Source organism: Narcine bancroftii, chromosome 11 (genome assembly GCF_036971445.1).
Source record: "Narcine bancroftii isolate sNarBan1 chromosome 11, sNarBan1.hap1, whole genome shotgun sequence".
NCBI classification, from domain to species: Eukaryota; Metazoa; Chordata; class Chondrichthyes; order Torpediniformes; family Narcinidae; genus Narcine; species Narcine bancroftii.
Window position 1 is genome coordinate 95,952,496 of NC_091479.1, and position 15,095 is coordinate 95,967,590.

The 15,095-nt window shown below is 37.6% G+C and overlaps 1 protein-coding gene across 6 annotated transcripts in view; it reads left to right on the forward strand.

Moving 5' to 3' along the window:
• The window catches only part of ano6 (anoctamin 6), a 72,235-nt gene that overhangs the window by 23,857 nt on the left and 33,283 nt on the right, over positions 1 to 15,095 (forward strand). For all 6 annotated transcript variants that reach the window (XM_069904131.1, XM_069904132.1, XM_069904128.1 and 3 more), the window contains 7 exons: positions 406 to 471; positions 3,526 to 3,804; positions 4,991 to 5,101; positions 5,983 to 6,098; positions 9,724 to 9,858; positions 12,877 to 12,982; positions 14,166 to 14,226. In XM_069904131.1, coding sequence (XP_069760232.1) covers positions 406 to 471; positions 3,526 to 3,804; positions 4,991 to 5,101; positions 5,983 to 6,098; positions 9,724 to 9,858; positions 12,877 to 12,982; positions 14,166 to 14,226 — 874 coding nt within the window. The remainder of the gene's footprint in view (positions 1 to 405; positions 472 to 3,525; positions 3,805 to 4,990; positions 5,102 to 5,982; positions 6,099 to 9,723; positions 9,859 to 12,876; positions 12,983 to 14,165; positions 14,227 to 15,095) is intronic.

Here is a 15,095-nt window from a genome sequence, read left to right on the forward strand (position 1 = left end):
CCGACTGTTCAAAAAACTTACTGGGGTTGTAGGTGAATTGGTTGTAATTGGGCGGCATGGGCTCATGGGCCGAAAGGGCCTGTTACCATGATGTATGTGTAAATTTAAATTTTTAATTTCTTTGGGGAATCAAGGGATATGGAGAGAAAGCTGAAATTGGGTCTGAATTTGGATGTGAAGCACAAAAGTCTTCAGAGACTGTGATTGAAGTTTTAAAAAAAACAATGCTGGAGAAACTAGGCAGTGTCCTTTAAGGGATGAGTCAAAGGAGAAGTTATGAAGGGTGAGAACAAGTTCTGCCTGGCAGATTCTTGTTGCAAAAGTGAGATGGGGGCTTGGCTATTTCTAAACTGGCTTTCAATGTAACATTGGGGGAGCCTCTGACCTTTTCTGTTCTACGTATAGAGGAAAAGAGCTCACTTTCAAGAAAACTTAAAGAAAGCAGGCTTGGAGATTGAAGCTACAAGATCAGTGAGTACTCATTCACATACTCTAATCTGCTGACTAAAAATTCCCCTGAAACGTTCACTGTCTCTTTGAAGGGCACCTTAATTTTCAGGAAGTAATGATTTTCTACAGCCGGATGTGACGTTTTAAACCATTGGCTTTTTCTTTGACAGGTGCTCCTGATAGGTTAACCTTTAGTCCTAAATTGCTGTTTGTCATATGAAGTTTGAATAGCAAATGTTCATGAGTTATTCTATTATAGGATTCGAATCCATATAGGCAGATTTTCTAGCAAGAGCCACTTGGCACTGATCAAAAGTGGAAGCACTGGTTTTAGTGGTAACTGAAACAATACGAGGTTCAAAAGCATGCAGCCATCGGTGCTGATTTTTCATCTGATTTCTCCCGAGATCAGTCAAACCAATTCCTAGCCTGTACCTTTCTTATGGACGCCACTTTGCTTCCAGCCCCAACTCGCATCTAATTCTAATGACATGCTACAAGGACCTGAGCTGTTCTTTCTTTAGCTTTATATCCTGTTCCTACTTTCTCTGCCTAGCTTCTCCAGTCCTATGGTGTCCAACCTGCTTTGTTGCCAATGTCTTTTGCCACAGCAAAGGCATGGAATTGAAACAGAGTAGATTATTGCTAGGCCTATGCAAAACTATAGGAAATAGTGATGAGATATTCATTGGGTTTTGCGTGTAGCTATGGTGACCTGTCATGAGGAATGATGTGACACACTACAATGGGTGAAAGGAATAATTATAATAATGCCACCAGTGTGTGTGCAAAAGGAAGAAGGGATTGGGTAGGAGAAAGATTTATGTGAAGTGTATATTTATGTGGGACCAGATAGAGTGAACAAGAAAAAAAACTATTTCCTTTAACAGAGAGCTGGATAATGAGGAAGTAAAGATGTAAGCTCATTGATTGAAGGACTTATGAGGAGCTGAGGGAAAGTCTTTTCACCTGAACCTGTTTTCTGAAGGGATAATCCTTCACATTTTAGGGTGAATGTGCGTCTAGAAGGCTGCACACTGAGAATTGTTAAATGGAAATAATGTAAATGACTCCTTTTACTGGCAGACATGAACAGAATGGGCTATATGCTGGCCTCCTCTGTCATGTGATGAGGATTCAAACATTTTTTCTTAAGTTTAAAGTACTGTATCGACTGACTCACTAGTGAGTGGAGCTTAGGGCTTTGCAGCAAGATTCCTTCAATGAAGTGAATGTTAACATGAATTAAACTGGAAGAAGGTTGGGAGAGGATGAGGGGAAGGTGCTGTGCCAGATCAAGGCCCAGCAGAGAACAGTATGGAAAGGTTTGGGGCTAGTTTACTTCAATAGGAACAGTGATCTTGGAAGGTCAGGCGAATTACAAATGGTGATATGTGTGGAAGGAGATACAGCTAAAGATCAGTGAGGTAGTACTCTATTGAGGAGATTTAAACAGCAATACTGAAGGTAAACAGACTAACAGCTGTAAAGGAATGCAGGACTTCCAGGTGAAACAAATTAACAAAGTTATGAAGAGATGCAGTATTTCTTATCAAACATTGAGTTAGATAAGTGATAAGACCAACCACAACTATCAGTGTAAACTGGAATAACATAAATGAGATAAGCAATATATCCATTATCCAATGGTAAATACCTTTATTTCCTCACACATTTCCTATGAAGTATCCCCTCCACATAGTTTATTAAAAGACACCTTCCTTGTAATTTGGTTCGTTGACAGTGCCTTGGAAGATTATAGCAGCACAGAAAATGGTGAATTTGCCAATCAAATTTCAGACAGCTTCATGTATCAACAGTATGCTTAATCCCATCTCCTATCTTGTTTCCCTTATAGTGTTTTTTTTAAATGTAACTGCATAAACATTTCTGGTTTGAAAGCTTTCATTGAATCATCTTCCATTATTCCTTTATCATGGACTTCAAATCATAATGACCAGATGTAAAACCTTCACATTTTTATTCTCACTTTGCAATGGTTCACCTAGACAAGATTCAGCTGTGTTTTTGAAAGCCAGATATCTCCTGATTTTTTTTAATGTTAAGAATGTTGTCAATCGACCTCAACTTGTTTGAGGTTAAGAGTAGGAATGTATTGAATGGCACAGTGGGATGGTCCATCAAATTCTTGCCTCATACCAGGGCGGCATGTGGACATCAGTGCAGCGGTTAGCATAGCACAGGGCCAGCAGTTGGGACCGGGGTTTGAATCCTGCGCTGTCTGTAAGGAGTTTGTGCATTCTCTCTGTGTCTGTGGGTTTTCCCCAGCAGCTCCGGTTTCCTCCCACCATTCAAAACATACCAGGGATGTAGGTTAATGGGGTGTAATTGGATGGATGGGTTCAAGAGCCGAAATGGCCTGTAACCATGATGCATGTCGAAATAAAAATAAAAAAGTATGTGCAGTGTCCCAGATTCACGTCCAGTGAATCTGCATGTTCTCCCTGCGATGGTATGTGTTTTCTCTGGGTGCTCTAGAGTCCAACCAAATCACAAGAAATTGCAGGCTGGAAGATTCGTTGGCTGCAGTAAATTGCCCCCACAGGGGCAGACTAGTGATAGAATCTAAAGGGAATTGAGGGGAATGTTGAAAGAATAAAAAGGGTTTATGGCTTTTGTGCAAATGGGTACTTGATGGTCAGCAAGAACATGCTAGGTTAAGGGGCCCGTTTCTGAACTGTATCTCTGTATGACTCCAGTAAAATCCTCGTTATCTGAAATTGAAGCAACCAACAAAAAAAAAAAATTGCGGAAATAAATACATAGGTAAAAAAATATCCAAGTTTAAAATTGACGCCACCCCTCCCCCCCATCAGTCAATTTGTCAATTAGGCAACATGCAATCTCAAGCAACAGGAAAATTCGGTTTTCCGGCACCTACCAATCCCCATAGGTGCTGAATACCAGGGATTTTACTGTATATATGTTTGTATATCCATGCTGAATTGATATCTATTTCATATATTTGTGTATTGGAATTAATTGATTGAACAGTCAAATGTGTATGTTTCTTTTCCCCTTCAGTGTTTCACATTGTTCCATCTGCATTCTTAGATTTTAGATGTGAAGACAGTTTTCCTGAAGCTCCACGCACCCTGGGAAGTTCTTTGCCGTTACGCTGAACTCCTTCACATAAAACTACCTCTACATTGCAATGATTTAAAACAGAAGACCTCCACATTTAACTGCATCACTAAGCTTTTTTCAGTGGATGAAAATAAAATTCCACCAGAGGATGAATTTTTCACAGCGCCATTTGAGATGGACCGTATTAAAAATTTCCACACTGAAGATCGTGAGGGCTTCTTTACACCAGCAACTCGAAGCAGAATAGTAAGGCATTTATCACTTCCTCTCAGACTCTATTTGTATTAAAACTATACTTATTAATAACTATGCATCCATGAGTGAATCCCACATCCAGGGAAGCACTGGTTTTTTTTGGGACTAGGAGATTTAAATTGGGCAAAAGGAGCAAATAATTATTTACAATGATTCTACCGGGCAGGATTCACCCGAAAAGGAGAAACTACTCCATGAAGGAAATGTATATGTTTATTTCTAAAATGTATTTTTTATTGATGAGTGAGAGCCCAAAGCCAGCTTTTCATTAATCTAGGGTGAGATGGAAGTCAGGCTTAGACACAACAATTGACAAACAACTCTGGTCAGATCTGTGTCAGGGACGTTTGTTGGCTACTATCAATGTGAGGTATAGATTGATCTGCTATAATTTCCTCCATCAACTGTACATCACCCCACAGAAATGTAAACCTGAATTATCAGAGATGTGTTTTAGGTGTGGTATAGTGGGTGGTTCCTTTTTACATTCTATCTTTGCACAAAGGAGAACCCCTTCTGGTCTGACCTCTGTGACACCCTAACCAAGATCACGGGAGTCACCTTCCCAGTAGACCCAGAGCTTTGTCTTCTGGGGAACTTTGCCACAGTTGGTAGGTCGCTAACTAATTCTCAAATTTCCCTTGTGTATGACCAGGAAGTGCATAGCAGTAACAAGAAAGTCCGACTCCCACCTATTCATGGATAGGTGGTCTTCAGAGATGAATAGCTGCATCCCACTTGAAAAGGTCGCAGACAATCTCAGGAAGGGATATTACACCTTCCTAAAAATCTAGTAGCCTCATTTAGAGTATATAGGTACTCCAATGTTGCAAATATAGGGTCTACTAGCCAGTAGAAATCTGTAAAGATTTTAACACTGTGGTACCATCGTGTCTTCATTGTACGCACTAACAATGGGATGCTTTTTTTGTGTTTTTTTTTTGTTCTTGCTCAGGTTAATAGGATTTGTATAGAGGAGAGGGGTGAACAAAGGGGTTCTCTTGAGGTTTTGTATTTGATTGATGGTGATAAATAACATATTACAAAAAATGATTTGTGTTCTTGTCTGATTATCAATTTTTTTGGTTTTGGATCTAAATGAACAATTTGAACATTTTGATGTACCCTCAAACTGTGTATTTTTCTCAGCTGATCAACATTCAACTTCATTTTGCAGGTCAATTATATTTTGAACCGTTGTGAATACAAGAAAGGAAAGCCCAGCAAGTTTGGTATCACTAAACTTCTGGGTTCACGGACATACAAGGCAGCTTATACACTCCATGATGTAAGTCATTTTAGATACATTATTCCTCAACACATGTCACCTGATAATTATTTGAATGAATACATAAAAAAACTTAATAATATTGGTCTAACTACATTTGCAGGAGGAGTATTTGCATGAAGTGTAGAGCGCACACACTAATATATATGTTGGACCATTGCTTTAATGGGAGAGTGTTTGCATGAAGTGTAGAGCCCACACACTAATATATATGTTGGACCATTGCTTTAATGGGAGAGTGTTTGCATGAAGTGTAGAGCGCACACACTAATATATATGTTGGACCATTCCTTTAATGGGAGAGTGTTTGCATGAAGTGTAGAGCGCACACACTAATATATATGTTGGACCATTGCTTTAATGGGAGAGTGTTTGCATGAAGTGTAGAGCGCACACACTAATATATATGTTGGACCATTGCTTTAATGGGAGAGTGTTTGCAAGTATCGATAAAATGTGAGAAAAAACATACCAACAGAGACCTCTTTCATATGCTAAAATTGTTGGGTTTCTCGAGTTGTCTTATAACTACAATAGAGAATATACCTCTCACTTGTGAAGGTGCCGACTTGTCCTATGGTATAGTTCGGAAGTCCTCAGCTTTCTTCCAAAGTTGCAATGCTTTCTGTGTGAGACTGGAGAAGTGGGGATAATTTTTTTTCCTTCACAGTTTTTAGGACCATCAGGCTGTAAGAATGACTAGGCCCAAGACAGAATCCACTCAATTCTCTTTTCATTAAAATCCTACTCTAAAGGACAAACAAGCAACTTAATATATTCTGAATCCGTCCTGTTAATATGCAGAACAGGATATTTCAGAATAGTGAGGCAACAAACACAACTAGAACTAATAAAGAATGGTATATGTTTATCTCTTTCAGTGTAAATTCAACCAGAAGTCATCAGATCCTTTGTGTCCCAATGAGAGGTACCTTCTTTATCGGGAGTGGGCTCATCCCAAGAACTTCTACAAACTGCAGCCTTTGGATCTGATCAGGTACTCATTCCTCATCTGTGACTGTAAACTTTACATTCAGAATATTACATCTCCACCCACCAGCAACCGTTTTACAGTTGTCCAGAGTACATTTGGGTAAAACTGAGACCCAACAGTGAATGAATACAGTGCCTCTCAGTCAGCTCAAATATCAAGATTTTTAACAAGGTATGGTTTCACACCTTGTTTGAGGTCAAGAGGACAGAATTCCAGCTAAGTTTGATTGTGCTTGACATCTGGAGAGCATTTGGCTCAATCTGACACAAAAATGGAATTAGGAAATGGGGTGCAGGAGGAAGGTGGAGAAGCTTGAAAATGGCTGATGTCCTATTGGTATAAAGGAAGGTAGATGTAGCTTTTGGAGGGCAATCACGTCAGCTCCGGGCATTGTTTAACATTTCTTCACAGAGTAGCTTACCAAACCCAACCATATTCAATGACATTAATCATTGAAGAGGTTTTCTGATAATTGAACAATATTCTGTTCCATTTATAACTTCTCAGTTAATATTACAATATCTGCCTATTCAGAGCTCAAGTAATTGCAGGGTCTGAAGGTGATATACTGTTCATTCAACAACCCAACAGCATGTAGGATTGAGCAGATAGGTAGTTTTCCATTTTTGTGACCTAAACATTCCAAGCAATAATTATCTCCAGCAAAAGTATCTCTAACCACAGACTCTTGTGACACAAAAGACTGCTGGAAATGGAGCAAAACACCATCTCATGGAAGAACTCATGGGTTGAGCAGGATCCGTGGGAGAAAAAGAACTGTTGACATTTTGGGTCAGGTCTCGATGAAGGGTTCGTATGTGAAATGTTGATCTTTCTTTTCCTTCCACTGTTGCTGCTTTTTGTTTTTCAACACTTGATGTGCAACGGGATTACCATGGTGGAATTCCACCATGCCAATATCCTGAGTGTCACATCAATTTAAAACCTCATCAATAATATGACATTCAGCAGCTGGACTCACAGCGGCATGTCACTCAGGCCCTGATTGTCCAATTTTTTTTCCCAATGAAAGACAAAAGTTCAATGTATTTTGAAATTCCACTTCTGTAGATGTCTGTAGCTCTAAATACAATGAAGAAACTCTGTACAGTAAAAGCCTGGAATAGGGCACATATGGGAATTGGTAGATGCCGGATAAGTGTATTTTTCAGTTGCTTGAGATTGTGTGCTGCTGGTGAACTAACCACTAGGGGGTGCCAGTTTTAAACGTTCATATTTTTTACCTATTTATTTTCCTCAATTTTTTTTTGCTAGTTGCTTGAGGATGTTGGTTGCTTGAATTCTGGAGGGTTTACAGTACTAAGACAAAGCAATCAGTTTTCATCACAGAAACACAGAGTGTTTTCAGGAGGTAATAAGATCAGTAATTCCATTAGATCCAATTTAGCCTATGTGAGGGGAATCCAGCTAGTTCCTCTGACCCTTTGCCCACTGCCCTGAAAATTCTTTTTTATTAAATATTTTCCCAGCTCCATTTTGCATTCTACAATGCATCTGTCCAAAAAATTACCTCTCATGGTGCATTTCTCTCGTAACAATTTTGGCTGAAGAGTATGCGTTCTAGTGCATAGTGTGTGAGGGATACAAGCAGTATAAAATGCTAGCTATTCAAAATTGCACACTATCCTGACTTTTGACATTTAGCACTCTTCCCGATTGTCACTGAGTCAGGGTCTGAGAAGTAACTGCTTATCACTCTCTCCAAATACATGCATTAAACACCCTGCAACAATTACAAAAGGCTAACCAGCTCCCTTCAAAAGCAAGGATGAATGGACAATAAACTCTGACCCTAGCAGCACCCACATTCCACAAATTAATTATGCAAAAATTCTAATTAATCATCTTATCCAGAATATCAGTACGGTCCGTTTATGTCTATAAATATCCACTTAACAAATATATATGCTTCCACATCCATACATTATATTAAAGCAGTGCAGAGGAGATATAAAACATCTTATATTAGCATTTGTATTTTTATCTGCTTTTTCAATTAATTTCCAATGCTCTTTAGCCAAATAGTTCCAACAAATTTACTTCCTTGTAATAAATTTATATAGTGTGCAGTTTGCTGCAAGACCTTCAAGGAGTGAATAGCAGCTGTTATGTTTTATAAATGTAACACAGTATGGAGGCAAACTTTTGTCAGAAATTCCTTTTATATGTGTTGAGTTAATGCAGAAAAATATTTTGTGCTGAGCAGAAAAGGAAACTGATTTGAAAACAGATTAAAGACCTCTCTGCATCCATGTAAGAGGAAAGTGGGAATTTGAAGTAACTTTGCATTTTTATGATACTGTTGACTTCGACATTAATGTCATTCTGCGTGTACGTGGTTACTTGATGATGCAATTTAAAAAAATAATCCTTTCACAAGATGAAAAGTCATACTTTTGCTTTCACTATTCATGACAAACATATTTGCTCTAATTTTCCGTATTTCAACCAGTACATTTTAACCAGTTGTTTGTTTCAAATTTATTAGGAACTTTAAGTGGGAGGAAGACAGAAAATCACTGTCACATTGGAATTAGCCATAAATGCTGGTCTTGCCAGCAATGCAAGATCCCTAAAATGAATTAAATAAACACTTGTTCAATACTGTATATTTCTGATTATCCAAAAACTACTTAACCGAAATTCTCAGTTACCTGAATTTTTTAAAGTCAAACAAAAAAGATCTTTTCTTAAATTTCTGCATTTACCTTATTTTGTAAGCGGAGATCACGCTGCTTTCTTGGCAGGAATTAAACATTATTTCATGCTTGAAAACCTTCCATTGTTTTTCGCAAGTATTCTGCTGAGCTACTGGGCTGCTTAATGCATTTTCTCAGTTATCCGAAAAATCCGGTTAACCAGAAAAACGTCCAATCCAAAGCATTTTGGATAATCAGAAACATAAAGCCGATTGTATGGTTCAAATGAGAATCTACTACAGTAGATCCTAACCTAGATTGTGTGTGATGGTGCTTTAAAATTCATGGAAGTAAATAGAAAGCCTAAAGTAAATTAAATAAATAGGAAACCTGGTCATTGTCATCAGAACCTGATTGAGTACACAATGTTTGGAACAGTCATAAATATCAAAAAAACTTCATTCCACAAAATATCATCTTGGTCCAGATCTTTTTGGAGAGTATTCAAAATCATAAATTATCTTACCTTTCAGACAAAATAAACTAAATTAATAGCAATAATGCTTTAACTCCACAACACTCTGCATGTTCCTTTACTGGAAAGACTGAACAGTGCCTCAGCCCCATATTCTTGAGAGCATTTGGTGATGAACGATAAATGCTGACCTTGTCAGCAATGCCTTCGTCCCTTAAAATGAGGTAAATTATATTGCGAGTGGAATATAGATTTTTAGACAAGAATTTGAGAAAGAGATGAGAAGGTCACATTTCTACGGCTTGAGTTGGACATTAATTTCAATTAGTGGGAAACAGTGCAAATCTTCAGGGTCTGCTTTCTACCATTGTACATCACCATACTGAGGTCAGAAAGAATATCTGCTCTTTCTGTTCTACTTCTGCCATTTCATTGCACACTTGAAGCTATTTCAGTTAATTATACTCCGTGCCCATATTTGTTTTTATTGCAGGAAATATTATGGAGAGAAGATAGGAATATATTTTGCCTGGCTTGGTTTCTATACAGGCATGCTGGCCATTGCTGGGTTTACTGGCCTGCTGTGTTTTATATTTGGAATGCTAACAAAGGATGACAGTACTTGGAGGTAAGTGAAAAAGTCTGAACAAATAAGATGGAAAATGGCAAAGTAATAGCGTGTCAAACTAGTTTGGCGAAACTTTACTGGCACTCTACTTTGAGGTATGCCTGCATTGTCAGTGCCTGTTAAGTATTCTAGTACAGTTAGCAGGTGGCAATTCTGCATCAATAGAATGTTAGTGAGCTTGTCAAAACTTGTGGTGTTATTGGAGAGCATTTATGAAACTATCTATAGCTTTTTGAATCCCTTTATCCCACTCATATGGCTCTGGAAGTTGTTTCCTGACAAAGTGGTAGAAGTACATAATATTATTATAATTGAATTTTTCAGTTTTAAACCATAAAGCTGAAAATGCTCTCCTGAACTCAAGTCTATAAAACGTGATGTTGGTGGTAAACCCTAGTAGTTCTGTAGTGACCAAACAGTGCCCAGAAGTGCGAGCAAGAAGTCTGAATCCTAAATGGCCTGTCACTGTGCCCCACCATTCATAGAAGGCCAGCAGCAAAACACAACACTGAACTTTTTCCACTATCAGTCCTGAATGCTACATGGTCTAAAATCCCATGCATGTCAGTAGACAGTGTACAGATGAGACAAAGAAATAGAAGAAGAAAATACAGTAAAGCCCCTAGTATCCGGCACCTATGGGGATTGGTAGATACCGGATAAGTGTATTTTCAGGATGCTTGAGATTGCTGGTTGCTTGAATCATGGACTAACGGTGAGGCATACCAATCTCAAACTTTACCTACTTTTTACCAATTTATTTTTTGCCAATTGCTGAGGCTGTCAGTGGTTGAATTCCAGATTCCAGGGTTTTTTTTTAAATGATTTGTGTTTGTTCTAATTTTGTGATTTTTTTTTAAAGAGCTATTTCATGATCATGTTCTGTTTAAAAATATTTTTGATTGTTCATTTCATTTTCAACCGTTTTTGAATGCTTCGGACCGGGAGTTGGGGCTGGCTTTGCTCATGGTCAATATCTTTTAGACACGACTTTCCCGAGACCACCCACGTGCCCTGCCTCGTGGCATTTGTTAGCCTGAAATCACTCTGCTGATAGGGTTCAAAATGCTTTTGGCCAGACAGAATGTGGAACTGAAACTGGTATCCACAAAACTATTAGATATGTGATTGATGAGTTTGTTTAGTTGCTTTCCACTCAATCTCTTGGCCAGAAATTTGTTATTCTGCTAAAAATTAAATTAAGGCCCTATTTTTTATTATTATTTATATTATATTTTTTAATAAGTTGACATTTAATATGGTCCACAAATAACTGGCCAATCATATTTGATTATGGACACATAATAGAACATTTTTTTTGAGGGGGGGGGTTATGAACTGGTTAAGTTGCTGAACAGAACCAGGTAATAGCGGTCACATCACATCACATCCTGCAGGGTCATCTCCTAAGCTTCTCCTTCTCAACAGCGGTGTTCTCCCCATTTCTGGTGCCCAGTGCATCTTTTGCACAGGCCCCATGGTTGCAGGTCTCAGAACCAGGATTCGAGTGAGTGCTGAGGGTAAGAATGGCTCCTGAAGGCTTCCTGATCATATCAGCGGTTTGGATCTGGAGCTGATGGTTCGAACTGGAGTCTGTGCGGCTGCAGAGCCAGGGGGAGCGCTGGAGGCAAATTCACAGATGCCCAGTGGCTCTGAAGGGACTCTCTTTTACTTCCTCTTTCTCCTATTGTTAAGGCAATACTCATGGCAACTCTGCCTTACAGTAGACAAAAGTTGAAGTATATCTCGTGTAATACCTTTTAAATATATTATGTGATTAAAAAGTAACCTTTAACCTTTTGTCACTATGGTTGATATATTCAATATTTTTTAAATAATCAATTTCAAAAGACAGTGAAAATGTAAAACCTCTTCCATTTAACTGAACCAAAAAATTTTAAAAATCAAACTCTTGATGCATTGAACTGATGGCAGTTATACATCTCATACTATCTGCTAAATACATATGTTGCTCAAATGTTGTTTTAGAACAGTGATCTCTGGATTGTGGTTCAGTCGAGTGTCATTGTCAGAAAATATCAAAATAAAAAGCATTAGCTTTTTACACGATACAGAACTACATAATTGAAAGCCCTTTAGTTGAGTATGGCTAGATCAGTACTTCCACCAACAGGGTATAATTTTTTTTGTGTGATTGGACATAGTAGTGTCATTGAAATACTTGCTGCCCACCAGCCATCATTCTGAGACAGGAATCTTAGACTCTTCCTCCTGCACCATTTCCATAATTGTGCATTAATCTGTGCTCTTCTAATTTTATGCTAGGTGATGAATTAAGGGTGCAGGGAATAATGCTGAGAATGGTATTATTAGAACATAGAACATTACAGTACAGGCCCTTCAGCCCACAATGTTGTGCCAATCTACATTAACCTACTCAAAACAAAACCTTCCCTTCCTCATAACCCTCTATTTTTCTTTTATCCATATGCCTGTCCCTTTTGTTCCAGCCTCCACCATCACTCCTGGCCTCACATTCTAGGCACCGACCACTCACTGTGCGGGGGATAAAAAAGTATTCCTGATGTCTCCTCTAAACTTTCCTCATCTCACTTTGTAGAGATGACCTCTGGTGTTTGCTACTTTTTCCCTGAGAAAAAAGTGCTGGCTATCTACCTTATACAGTATATTGCCTCTCATACTCTTGTAGGCTTCTATTAAGTCACCTCTCATTATAAAATGATTAATGTTATCAGTATCCATAAGATACATCCAAAAGTATTCAGGAAGCAAAATCTTCATTGTTCACTGGAAATAATTTCACATTCATTTGAATTCAGGGCATAAAATGGGTGGAATTTATTGATATTGAATTTTACAGTACTGACAATCATTCATTATTTGAAAAATACCTGTAGAACACTACATTAATTATTATTCACTATAATTTGTAATTAAAAACCGTTTAAATAATGCTTTTCAGAAATCTAAATGTATGTAAAATATAGTGATGCATTATAACATGGATTTTTAAAAATTTTTTACCCTGTCCTGAAGTCAAGAAGTGTGTGATCCTGAGATTGGAGGTCGTATTATCATGTGTCCCCAATGTGACAGAGATTGTCTTTATTGGAGACTCAACATTACGTGCCAGTCTTCAAAGGTATGTGAATTCAGAAAATCCCTCATCATATCTGTATATATATATAAATATTAGAGAACTTCTGTCGTAATGCTAAAATAGCTAGTGATCTAAAGAGAGTGAAAATGTTATCCCTGATAGCCTTATTTGCCTGGACATCTATAAATTAATAATTCATTCTTGAACAGCAAGATTTTCCTTGGTTTATTTGTGAAGTACACAATAGCTTTGAGACAAATAGCTTTTTGATTAGTATCTACCAAATTTTAAGTAAGGAACTATTAAGTTCCTAATCGTTATTGCAGTCTATTTAAGTTCAGCTATAGAGATAACAAAAACAAGTTAACAGAATATATTTAAATTTAATTAAACTACGAATTTTAGCATATCCAAAAACAATACACAGTAATGACCCTGTTATCCAGAATTCAAGCATACAGCAACAAAATCACAGAAAATGAATAGGTAAAAAATACAGGTTTAAAATTGGTGGGCCTCGCTGTTAGTTCACCAGTCTTGCAACACACAATCTCAAGCACTGAAAAATTATCCAGTATCTACAAATACTAGGTGCCAGATACTAGGGGTCTTGCAGTATTTTAATAGGATAAATGTTAGGGATGTATACATGGCACAAGTTTAAAGTGTGAGATGATCCATTAAACACTTCAGAAAACTTTTCCTGTCAGATCTAGGAGTGAAAGAGTCTTGTTGCCATTGATAATTTTAATATTTCAGTAAAGCATAATTACCCCATTAAACCAATGGAAGGCCCTTTAAAGATTTGGACACTTTTTAAACTCTCACAGAAATACAAAATTAAAACAGTTTATTTCATATTCCAATATGATAATTAGAAATGGAATGAAACATAATTACATATTCATTCAAATTCTCTATCTTCCAGATATTCATCTCCATCTTCTGTCTTTTTAAGAAATTTGAGTCTTTATTTTTTGTCAGACACTGCAGCTTTTTTCAAACCCCATGACGCACATAATTATTAGATATAATTCCACGAAAGGTTTGGATAACATCTGTGTTAATAGAATTTCAAAGATGAAATGCAATATGGATTCAGAAATTATGCATGGATGAAGAATATTCCATTAGAATGTCACTATGAGTAAGGTTTCAAGTTCTGTTTACATTTAGTAGAATATTGTGCACAGGTTTATTACATTTTCATATATATAATCCACAGAAATTATCTATATTTGACAACTATGGCACACTGGCATATGCAGTATTTATGGCAATTTGGGGTAAGTGGATTGCAGTTGTTACTTTGCTTTAGAAATAATATTAGTTCAGTTCATTCTAATTATTACATTGCGCATGATCAGATGTTTGAGGTGAAACCAAGTGGTAGCTTTCAGTTTAAAACCAGATTTAAATGTGCATTAGGCATCAGTTGCCATCACAAAAAAAACAAATTTTAGTGACCTTATTGGTTGCTGCAGTCATCAAAGTCATGCAAAGATAAGCTATCTGTTACATACCATGCTTGATATCTGCAGGAAAGGAAGAAAACAGACATTCTTTCACATTGCTCCATCTCCCTTTCCACCATCAGCTTTACAGGCAATTATACAATGCTCCATTTCTCATCTGCTTCTATGGTGGAAATATCCTCACTTTTTGAGTATTTCTTATGGTCCATTTAAAGCCTGCAACAAAACCATGTTCACCAACCCTTCTGCACCTAGACACATGGTGCAAGAACAAATCTGAGTGCATTACATACATGCCTTCCAATCCTATTCAACTATTCATCCAAATTGAATATTGGTCCTACTGTATGCACAGAATTTCTAATATCTCTATCCCACATTGTACACATTATGTGTCAGATACTTACTCTTCACTGTCATCAATTTGCCATATTCATGATGATAGCTAACTGACAAAGATCTATATCAGAAGGTAGCCTTACTTTCCTGCAGTTTTAGTAAAGCTCCAATAAGTTGACACTAAATGGTGCTAAATTGGGGAATTATACAGAGTATTGGATGTTACACGGCACGGTTGGCATAGCAGTTAGCGCAATGATGTTACAGCGCCTGGGTTCGAATCTAGCCTGTCTGTAGGGAGTTTGTATGTTCTCCCCTTGTCTGCATGGGTTTTCCCTGAG